Genomic DNA, 11,964 nt, shown 5'->3' with positions numbered 1-11,964 from the left:
TTTTTTTGATTGGGTACAATACGAATTTATAGGTTTAGTTCAGCTGCAGAGCTAACAATGGGAACGTTAGGGTTCTGTTTGCACAAGACGCACCACGACTGGACGTTTGCTGGGATGATTTTGTCCGCCTTTATGTTAAAGTTGTTTGTCAGGATGCATATTTTTTAATCGAATTATGCAAAAATTATGTCTATCCTCCCGGGACGGTTTGTTTATATGGAAAACACGTCTGACTGAGCCAGAATGGGACGAAAATTGTCACGGGACAAAAACTTTCCATAAAAACACAGTCTCGGCAATCGACCCGTTTCCACCTGATATAAAAGCATCTTAGTTAAATCTGAATATGAAAATCTCTTTATTTTGTTTAACCTGCTAAAGTTACGCTATTTGATATTGTCTGGTTCAAATAAAATTTGTTTATTATTTTTTTTTTCTTACAAATTTGTAATATTAAAGTTATTCAAATAATTACTATTTAAATATTTTTAAATATTCTATTTTGCTTACCCCACCAGAAAAAAGCTTCTCCCTGGAATAGTTTTTTAAAACAGTGTATTGTATTCCTCACGAAGTACAATAGTTTCCAATAAATAAAAACATTTTCAAATTAGAATCAATACTAGTAACTATTTTCCTACGAAATTTTCGACTTCGCGTTTTGAAGATGATACGTTGAAGTAATTTGTTTTTCTTCTTGTTCCAACATGCTTAAATGTAGTACTTCAACAAAAATCAGTTCACAAAAAATGAAAACAGACTCCGAAACAGTCATTCTTTTTTAGTTTTGAGTGACTGACATAAAAATAAAAGTTTAGGCTGTGGAAAGATTTATGTTCACAGTATGCAATCGACTAAGCAGCTCAATAAGGTTTGGTAGAAATATAATGCATTTAATATTTTACTAATTGTTGTTTGTTAGTCTCTTTACGCAGTATGATAATAATAAAGAGAATTGGAATATTTATTACTACTAAATTTACATATATTTAGACGAAAACATTTTAAACTTTTCCATGCAGAAGAAAGACATGCATGGCAATATATTTGTTGCAAACACTGCGTAGAAGTAAGTCAACAGTTCACCGCATTAAAAACAGGTTACTCCTCTCCTCCACACAAAGAAATATGTCGTCTGGGCTACCTCTTCAAGAAGTGGTCAACACACTCGAATCATATGCTTCATCCTTATTGGCTGAAAGTTGGGATAACGTTGGATTATTAGTTGAACCTTCTGCGCCCATGTTTGTTAAAAAACTTTTTCTAACGAATGATTTAACGGAGGGTGTGTTAACAGAGGCCGTGATGAAATCTGCTGACATGGTACTGTCTTATCATCCGCCCTTGTTCGTGCCCTTTAAAAGAATTGTGCAACAAAAATGGAAGGATCGTATTATTGTCAAAGCGTTGGAAAATCGGATTGCTATATACTCGCCCCATACTTCCTATGACGCAGTGAAAGGTAACTTTTACCCTTTTAGAGTAGGTCTGATACGTTATTATTCAGAACTATTAATGGTGTTGAAAATTTTAATCTCACGTGAATTTTACTGCCAACGCCCTAAAAGATTTTTAGGTCCCCAAAAAGGTTATTTTTTTAATCTATTTTTTTCTCAAATTCACGACATTTTTGTGCCTGCAAAATGTCGGAAACACGAGATTGAAAGCTCATCACACTGCCGAATTTAAAAAAAGGATTTTTTTTTACTGATACAACCAATATGTTTTCTTAAGTTTGTTATCTCGTGTTTCGTTGATAAGATTTTCGTGGAGTTAATAAACCTTAATAGACCTTTCTCTTTCTTAATCATCTGATCGTCGTAACAGTTTGAACTTGCAAGAAATGAATACTCTTATAGTACTGACACTGCAAAATTTTTAAAGATGACTATTGATCAGCTTATAACTAATTTATTCTGTCGCAATTTCAGCGTCCATTTAAATATTTTACCAGGTGGAGTAAATGATTGGCTAATCAGCTGTTTCCATGGCAACGTGAAGCCAATAACGCCAAAGAGTGAGGTAAGTTTTTTCTTTCTCATTTGATAACACGATTATTTGTAGACTCTATCTATCTGGAAAAGTTGAAAACCTGAAATATTTGAAAAATTATTTTAGCTTCTTTCTCCTTGATGATGTAGTGTGTGAAGGGTCTCTTATTCTTTCTCCGCGATGCTGTAGTGTGTGAACGGTCTCTTATTCTTTCTCCTTGATGATGTATTGTGTGAAGGGTCTCTTATTCTTTCTCCGCGATAAAGTAGTGTGTGAAGGGTCTCTTATTCTTTCTCCGCGATGATGTAGTGTGTGAAGGGTCTCTTATTCTTTCTCCGCGATGCTGTAGTGTGTGAACGGTCTCTTATTCTTTCTCCTCGATGATGTAGTGTGTGAACGGTCTCTTATTCTTTCTCCTCGATGATGTAGTGTGTGAACGGTCTCTTATTCTTTCTCCTTGATGATGTAGTGTATGAACGGTCTCTTATTCTTTCTCCTTGATGATGTAGTGTGTGAAGGTCTCTTATTCTTTCTCCTTGATGATGTAGTGTGATAACGGTCTCTTATTCTTTCTCCTTGATGCTTTAATGTGTGAACGGTCTCTTATTCTTTCTCCTTGATGATGTAGTGTGTGTACGGTCTCTTATTCTTTCTCCTTGATGATGTAGTGTGTGAAGGGTCTCTTATTCTTTCTCCGCGATAAAGTAGTGTGTGAAGGGTCTCTTATTCTTTCTCCTTGATAAAGTAGTGTGTGAACGGTCTCTTATTCTTTCTCCTCGATGATGTAATGTGTGAACGGTCTCTTATTCTTTCTCCTTGATGATGTAGTGTGTGAACGGTCTCTTATTCTTTCTCCGCGATGATGTAGTGTGTGAACGGTCTCTTATTCTTTCTCCTTGATGATGTAGTGTGTGAACGGTCTTTTATTCTTTCTCCTTGATGATGTAGTGTGTGAAGGGTCTCTTATTCTTTTTCCGCGATGCTGTAGTGTGTGAAAGGTCTCTTATTCTTTCTCCTTGATGATGTAGTGTGTGAATGGTCTCTTATTCTTTCTCCGCGATAAAGTAGTGTGTGAAGGGTCTCTTATTCTTTCTCCTTGATGCTGTAGTGTGTGAACGGTCTCTTATTCTTTCTCCTTGATGATGTAGTGTGTAAACGGTCTCTTGTTCTTTCTTCTTGATGATGTATTGTGTGAACGGTCTCTCGTTCTTTCTTCTTGATGATGAAGTGTGTGAAGGATCTCTTATTCTTTTTTCCACACACAAAGTGTTTATTCAAATACCGTGCGTTACGATAAATGAGAGATTGGAAGTGCTGCATGAAACCCTGAAATAGTTTTGATAAAATTAACTGCAGTGAATCTAAAACGTGTTAAAATTGTATTTTATGGTCACTTTATTTTGGCCATCGAATGCAAAGTAAAAAACCTCATAGAGAGTACATTTTTTTCATTTCATTAGCATATAGAAATTTGAAGTAAGGCTGAGTTTTGCTTAAGCATCCTCAAAATTAAGGCTAGGTCACAACAGTGATTTCCGTCCCTGTCAACTCCCACACGACTCGTTAAGTGAGACCAGGTGTGAAAGAGTTTATACTTTAACAAACTTTAACCTTTTGACGTATTCAACAGCTTAATTTGTATTATTAAATTGTGTGAATACTATTTGTAAATACACAACGATATAAAAAATTGAAGAGTTAAAATTTTAAAAAATGCAGCTATATTTCACTGTATATATGCGCTCATAAAAAGGTTTTAATTCCCTTAACCTTTTTTTAAATATATTAACAATTTTGTCAATACGTTGTTTCTTAGGAATCTGAAGACGGTGCAGGACGTATCTGCGTGTTACACGAACCTCTATTTCTAAATGACGTCATCAAAAAGTTAAAATCTCATTTGCAGTTAAAGCATATCAGAGTTGCTTTATCACAACCAGAAAATACAACGGTAGTCAATTTGTTTGTTTATTTTTTTGTTCCAGATTTTATCATATACTGCTGTATTACATAAAGTAGGACCCATCTCCGTTTAAACATCCCCATTGCAACCCACTCCTCTGGAAAAAGTCACCAATATATTCAGGTGTAATGACATTTTAAGACTTTTTCAAGCGAACAAGGTAATATTAAGATTTGACGTGTCAGTCAAAACCGATAACATAATTTTTTTTATCTTCTTTAACTTTGAATATTGATGACTTGCTAATGTTTTCAAAAATAGTAAATTCATACAGATTTTTTAGAGACAGAAATCCAAACAGCACTGGAATTAATTTTTCAACTATTCTCTTTTTGTAAAAAAAGTTTCAAAAATTTTATACTTATTTTATTTATTTTATTTATCTTAAGGTAAATTTCTCTGGTTTTTTGTTTATATACTGTGTATCGAAATGAGTGTTTATGTCCTGCAAAATCAAAACATTTCGTCGCACAAAAATTCGTTCTTAAGGTTACTGTAAAGAAAAAAACTCACTTGATGAGTAGTCTCAGAAAAACCCTCATAATTTATCAATACTGTTATATTTTTTTATGTTTTTTGTTTCTGAATGCTTGATGGTGTTATTTTCCTGAGATGGTAATTTTCCAAAAAGAAAATATAATGAAATAAACACACACCAATTTTTTTTCACCGTACGTTTTAAAATGGCTTCTTTTTCCGAACGCGTGGTCGCAAACTTCTCGTTTTCGCACCATTATATTCAGCATAAATTAAATTCAAAAAGGTTCCCGGTTTTTTTTCTAATAACGTCGTTATGAAATTATTTGTAATTATATATAATCATTCAAAAAATGCATATTTTTTTCTTTCTGTCGTCATAATTCGCTAATCAGTAATTTATACAAAAAAATCCGGGAACCTTTTGTGCATAATTTATTCAGCTTTTCATTACCGAAAATTTCAATGAGCCAATAGGAAGCTTTCGGAAAAAGAGACCACAAACGTAAAGGCATGTATGCGAAAATTTACTAACGAGATATTTGTTTTTAAAGATTTTCGTAGGTGTTATAAAAATGTGTGAACTGAGTATGCAGAAAGATGATAGAAGTGCGAACTTTTTCTTTATGCTGAATACAGGGGCGGATCTAGCAAATTTTCTTTGTAGGTCATGATGCGCAGCATCATGACCTACTAAGAAAATTTGAATATACAGCTGGGGGTCTTGGGGGGCGCTGTAAGCCCCCCAAGCGGGGTCAGGGGCGGAGCCCCAGAAGCTTTCGCTAAAACGGGCTTTGCGAACCCTGAAATAGGCTTAAACGGGGACAAAAAACAACCTCGTATGCAGACGTTTTAGACCTTGATAACAGAAACGAAACATTCTCATAAACGCCGCAGCTCAGCATAAACACTTCAAATAGAAAAAGAATGACAACTTAAATGTATTTCGTTAGCATAAATCATTTTTAGACTGTTTCGCCCAATGTCAGGGCTCGTCAGCATGCCTAGGACAAACGAAAAATAGAATGAAAATATAGTTCGTTAAGCCCGACATGGACAGTCATAATGCCGCTCCGGAAACCAGGTACTGTCGGCTGGAGTCAGGCCGAGCCCGGAATAAGGAAAATTTATTTATAGAAAGAAGTTATTGTTAAAGTGGAAGTAAAGAAATGGCTCTGTCAACTGCACGCACAGGAATTAATTATCATTGCAGCTAGCTGTTTTGTCACATCATCGTTTGATGATTGTAAAATTTTCAGAGGGTTGAGTATTATCATTACAGCTTGCTGTTTTGTTACATCATCGTATGATGATTGTAAAATTTGCAGAGGGTTAAGTATTATCATTGCAGCTTGCTGTTTTGTCACATCATCGCAAAAACAAATGTACTGTATATAACTACTGTAAGAAGGTAAATGAAAAAAACTAAAAAGAAGGTAATTGGATTCATAACGTTATCATCACCTTCATCACCACCACGTAAAATTTAAGCATTCGAGAAAGCTTAGAAGGAAAAAAAAGACTTAGTTACTCCTTGACCCAGGTACTGTCAGCGGAGCCTACTGAGCCCGGGGACAATTTTGAATCAATCAGGTTTGTCATCACCAAAAATGGGGAGGGGGGGGGGAGAGGAGAGAGAGAAATATATTGAGTATGAAACTTATTACAGAAAGTAGTTTCTTAGGTATGGATTTGTACAAAAAATTATACTTTATTTTAAAATTTATTTATATTTATATATTTATTCAGAAAAGGAAGAAACAATATTATTTATTTTATTACTTGTTAATTTTAACTTTAGATATAAACAATATGAGTATATATTGAGGCTACATAGAAAAATAATTGATTTAAACATTTTACTTAAAATCCAATCTCCTGTTTTTAACAGCAAACTTATTGATGACTGATGAGGTGGATGGTACAAATTCTTTGTGTATATGTAACAAAGCTAAGCCATTTAACCTATCTGCCACCATTGTACTGCGATTGTAGTTCTTAAGCCTTCTCATTGCAGAGAAAGAGCGTTCACATTCGCAGGATGTCACTGGTAATGTGGCAAGAATTCTTAAGGCTACAGTCAAATTGTCAAATTGTAATGATGGAATTGCTTTAAGAGTGGCTGAAATATTATCAGGATAACTATCCTGCATCTCCCAGTACTTATGCCAGAGATCTAGCTCAGCATCAAGAGCTAAAAAGTTTGGCATGTCATCAGAATAAAAGCTACAAAAAGCTGTAAACTTGTCTTTCCATCCCAATAGACCATGTTTACTAACTAAAAACATCATCTTAGATGGAATAATTGACAAGCCCTGATAAGAAGTCACAGTAGATATGTCAAAACGTAACTTCAATTCAGAATTTAAATGGTCCAACATTGGAATAGTTGTTGTCCTTTTAAAATAATCCGAAATGTTTTCAGCAGGAATGTTAGATCTGTTTTTTTGACGTCCACAAGTTCTAGGTTTTGTAGGAGTAACACATACTTTTTGAGCTAGAGATACAGCTTTCTCATACCACATTTCATGGTAGGCATCAACTGAATTTCGTGTAGCCATGGCTGCACTTTTAAGAGCATCAATCATATGAAGTCCCTCAAAAATATCGTTGGATTTGCTCTGAAGCATTCGTGTTACTGGCAGTGTTATATCAAATACAGACCGAGTAATTACCATTGTAATAATAAAATCAAAACTTGTAATTAATTTATATAAGGACAAGGCTTTTGATGATGTGTCAATATTGCATTGCCTTTGAACAAACATCTCCTCAAGAGTGAAAACAAGAGGGACATAAAGTTCTTGGAATGTATCCATACCTTCAACACGTTCAATCCACCTTGTGCGACAAACATCCTTAAGCTTATTTTTTAAGGAATCAGGAGCATACAATTTAATATTTTTCACAAACATGTCTTCCCTTACTTGGGAAAAATTAAAAAAATAGGATATCTCTTTTATGTTATCAAGCACATTTCTAATTGTTTGGACTGAACAAGAGGCACATATACAGAGGTTGAGGCGATGACTATGACAATGAGTATAAATAGCCTTCCTGTTGATTCTCAAAATATGAGCAGAAAGACCATTAATTCTACCAGCCACAGCGCCAGCCCCATCATAACCCTGGCCTCTACAGTCTTGAACATTTAGAACTAGGTCATCACTTAGAGCTTTGAGAATAATGGAAGCAAGAGCACTTCCAGATAAACCTTCCTTACAGTGAAGAAATCGAATGAAATCTTCTTTAATGTCAAAATTGCTATCTACATAGCGTAAAACTAATGATAACTGCTCTTTATTGGATGTATCTGATGCTTCATCAGCTATAATCGTAAAAAACTTGTTTTTCTTAACTTCAGAAACAATATTTTCTGTGATTATATCTGCACAACAATTAATTATTTCATTCTGTGAAGTTTTAGAAATATAAGAAGAATTCTTATTACATTTTAGAAGATGATTTTCAAGGGTTGTGTCTCCACCACGTACTCTGTAATTTAAAAGATCAATAAAATTGCCAGTTGAACCAGTTGAAAAATTTCCAACTTCAGGATGATATTTACTATCATCCCTGTGGCCACGAAGAGGAATACAAACACGACCACATAAAATTATGGTGTCAACAATTGGTGTTAAGAACTTTCGATTATCAGCAACCTGTTTTTTGTAGTTGGAATCTATGATTACACTGATTGGTTGAGTTTGTCCTAAAAAATTCTTCACAAATGCACTAAAAGTTAGGCTGGTTTGAATATGTAAACCATTTTTTGATGTTTCATGTTGTTTAAAAAAGTTTTTGGCAGCTGGCCAATGTCGAAAAGGTTGAGAAAGCAATTTCTGTAACTTAGAAGTTTTGTTAGCAACCTTGTGACCAAAAAGGATACATGGCAAACAAAATGCTCCATCCAAAGTTGGTGAATATTTAAGCCATAAAAAGGTCTTTAGCCATTCATGCCGAAAGGAACGCCCACTTTTTTTAGGAAAAATAAAAGATTTATCGGGCACAAAAACATTGGTGATTAGGTTGTGTACACCTTTATCATTTAGACCTGAAACTTTAGAAAGGAAAGAGGCAACGTCATATTGATGTTCAAAATTTAAAACAGTAGCAAAGGAAATATCATTTAAAGCTTTGTCATTGTTATTAAAATCTTCAGCAGATGTGCTATTATTGTTACTATCTTTATAATCTTCAGTTAGTTTATTGTTAAAGGAAGCTTTATTAGGAAAGAAATTAAACTGTTTATCTTTAATCACAGGTTTTACAAGAGATAATTTCCCTGTTGCCTGTGCATCCGGAAAAAACCTTGTTTGCCTTTTCACAGGAGGAGATAAAACTTTTGTGTCCGCAGCTGAACCTGACTTGCGTTTATGTATCTGCTTAAAAATAATTGGAACGAAATGATTAGGTGCAAAATTTTCTCTGGATGGAAGTAAGCCCTCATAGCAAAACAAAATGTGAATAGCAAAAGCAGAGCTTGGTTGTCTAGGCTCTATTAATTGGTTAAACAACATTTGAGCTTTTTTGCATCCATAATCTGGGTAATAAGAAAATATATTCCTGTTTGTGACAGATGACAGAGCAAGCATAGCAAGAAAGGAACAATATTTCCGATCTACTAAATTTAAAATGGCTACCTCCTTAACTAAGTCTTCTTGTTTTTTGTCTGTGTTAAATGCAGAATTGCAGACAGACATATTGAGAATATCTTCCATAGATTTAAAGAGACTTTCTGGAAGAGCAAGGATAGAAGAAAATAGAGGATGCTTACAGTAAAAGCTAGCATTCATCATTAGCTCCACTGACACAAGAATTCGTAAGTCGTCAACCATCACATTTTTCCCAAACAAACACAACGCAATAGAACTGTACAGGCAATTTCCATTGACCTGAGACCTGTAATAAAAATAGGTATTGCTAGCTATTCTAAAACTTTAACTACACATTTTGCCAAACTGCTGCCTATTAAAGGTTTGTTTATGAAATTCAACTTGCTCAATATATAAATAAACTAAGAATGCATCAACAAAAGAAACTGAACAAGCAAGACATATTTGAGATGACCTTTGCACATTTTAAAACAACAAAGATTATTCATAATCTTTTTTAAGACAATATTCAGCTGCATAGTTAGTGGTCATAGTAACAAAAACGCATAGCTATTATAGAAACAACAAAAGATAAACATAAACAACTCACTTCAACGTAATTGCGCAACCATCCTTCTTTGCTTTCACATAGGCAGGAAGGTAGTATTCTGCATGGCAATTTCTTTGGATAAAACCAAAAGTAAGTTGTTTTTGCAACACGTCAGTAGATGGCAAAACAGAATTACATTTAAACTTTTTATTTAATTCGGCGTAAATTTGAGGTAGCTCATCAAAATTTTCGTTTTCAAAAACTAACTCCACACGCTCTCTCAAGCTCTTGCAAGCCATGTTGAGAACGGAAAGAATCTTCCGCATGCCTTACTTATATTTATACCAACATGCTACAAATTTTGACAGGTTTGTTTAAAACTTTCTGACTAAAAATAGGTCAGGCCCACATAGGTTGATTCTAGTCAACGGTGAAAGCCTCACGGGATAACCTAGAGCCAAGACTGGCTGGCTTCAAAATTTCTGACTAAAAATAGGTCAGGCCAAGATAGGTTGACTCTAGTGTATGGTGAAAGCCTCACGGGATAACCTAGAGCCAAGACTGGCTGGCTTCAAAATTTCTGACTAAAAATAGGTCAGGCCAACATAGGTTTGATTCTTGTCGACGGTAAAAGCCTCGCGGGATAACCTAGAGCCAAGACTGGGCTGACTTCAAAATTTCTGACTCAAAATAGGTCGGGCCCACATAGGTTTGATTCTAGTCGACGGTAAAAGCCTCGCGGGATAACCTAGAGCCAAGACTGGCTAACACAGGTCAGGTCAACATAGGTTGATCCAATTCGCGTTATGAGAAAACAAGGAGAAATATTTCGATCTTCAGATTCCGGGTAAATTCGACAGAATTCGATTTCAATCCTCGGCATTTTTTTACTAGGTCGCGTGACAGGGTTGACCTAGTCTAAATCCGCGCCTGGAATATGCGTGCACGCGTTCAGAATTATTAATAGACAGAAGTCAGGTTTACAAGAGAAAACTCATATGCATATTCCTTAACTTTGATTTTTTTTTAATTCGATAGTGAAAGTAAACTATCTAAAAAATATTATTATGCATATTTTTATACGGGAGTTCCATGTTATGCATAATGTTTACAAAAAATATGCTCAACTCATTTTGCACATATTTTTTCAAAGGTGTGAAGGATATAACACATCTAAAAAGGCTTTTTCCAGAAAAAAGGGATGTTCCAAATATTTTCATAGAATATAAAGTATGTCATTGGAAAGAGATTTTTTTTCTTCTGTATGTTATGAATTTTTTGCAAAAAACCTAAAAAAAAAAATTGTTTCCTTTACAGTAACCTTAAATTTCTTACCCACCTGAAGGAAATAAATATTCACCATAACTGATATTTGCGAAAGGAAAAGTGATTAATCCAACTATCAAGAAATTAAATCATTAAAATGCGGTATTTAGGTCTACAGTTGGCTCTCGGTAACTCGAACCTTCACGAGACCTTAAAAAAAAGTTCGACCTCTCAAGAGTGTTTCAAAAAATTTGGTGAAATTTTTTTACTTTTTGTATTTTTATTCTTTACTGCGGGAAAAGTTCGTTACAAAGGTTTGTTTAAGGTTTGCAACCGCTTCTCTAAGTCTTTCAGAGCTTTGCATTTAACGCCATTAGATATGCTGTTTAATCTCTGTTTGCAGGCGCTATCTCGCACAACGAGAACTTTCGCTTTCACAATGTTTTCAAAATTCGAACGATTTAAAAGAACATTTGAATGTTCGAGTTCTAGATAAAAGGTTCGAATTCTACTCGAAAAGCTTAACGAGAAAAGGAAAAGTTCGACAATCTATATTTTCTTAAATTATTTAAACCTGCTGATTCGTTTTTGCAGTGCATCTTCATACATAGGTCTCAACAATCGCGTCTTGCGCCGGTTCTGGTGCGAGCGTGTTGCGTGGTATCCGTGCTGACGCGTTTATCACTGGTGAAATGTCACATCACGACGTTTTGGACGCTGTGTCGAATCAAACCAACGTGTTGCTATGCGAGCATTCAAATTCTGAGAGAGGTTTTTTGAAAATATTAGCACCTGTATTAAAGGACCTGCTAAAGGAGAAAGTGGATGTGGTTGTGTCGGAAACAGATCGAGACCCGCTAAATGTCGTGTGAGTTACCCAATGGTTTATTAAATATCGTTGATAAGCTAAGCACAGGTAAACTGCTCGAAGACGTATGAAATATGAATGTTGCTGCTTAATGCTAGCTTGATGTATTATCATGAAAACAATAACACTTAATAGAATAGATTCTCTGTAACTTAAAACCTCGAATATCGAAGAACAATTTAGACTGATTTTTTATTGAGTTATATATTTTCCCCATTGCGAGCATGCCAGCTACATTGAAAATCTAAAATTG

At 34.8% G+C, this 11,964-nt stretch overlaps 2 protein-coding genes across 2 annotated transcripts; one reads left to right on the top strand and one right to left on the bottom strand.

Annotated features, from left to right (window-relative positions):
* Positions 1 to 581: 581 nt before the first annotated feature.
* LOC130624020 (NIF3-like protein 1) lies at positions 582 to 11,899 on the top strand. Its single transcript, XM_057439584.1, has 4 exons — positions 582 to 1,462; positions 1,955 to 2,022; positions 3,809 to 3,943; positions 11,455 to 11,899. Exons 1-4 carry the CDS (start codon positions 1,036 to 1,038, stop codon positions 11,713 to 11,715), a joined length of 891 nt encoding a protein of 296 aa, XP_057295567.1. The 5' UTR covers positions 582 to 1,035; the 3' UTR covers positions 11,716 to 11,899.
* On the bottom strand, positions 5,200 to 9,918 carry LOC130624017 (52 kDa repressor of the inhibitor of the protein kinase-like). The gene is made up of 2 exons (XM_057439578.1): positions 9,638 to 9,918; positions 5,200 to 9,334 (listed from the first exon to the last, which is right to left on the bottom strand). Exons 1-2 carry the CDS (start codon positions 9,901 to 9,903, stop codon positions 6,292 to 6,294), a joined length of 3,309 nt encoding a protein of 1,102 aa, XP_057295561.1. The 5' UTR covers positions 9,904 to 9,918; the 3' UTR covers positions 5,200 to 6,291.
* Positions 11,900 to 11,964: the final 65 nt, after the last annotated feature.

The sequence above is a fragment of the Hydractinia symbiolongicarpus genome, chromosome 13 (genome assembly GCF_029227915.1).
Source record: "Hydractinia symbiolongicarpus strain clone_291-10 chromosome 13, HSymV2.1, whole genome shotgun sequence".
Classification (NCBI taxonomy): Eukaryota; Metazoa; Cnidaria; class Hydrozoa; order Anthoathecata; family Hydractiniidae; genus Hydractinia; species Hydractinia symbiolongicarpus.
The sequence above is the reverse complement of the archived record's forward strand: the minus strand, read 5'-3'. Positions and strand labels throughout refer to the sequence as shown.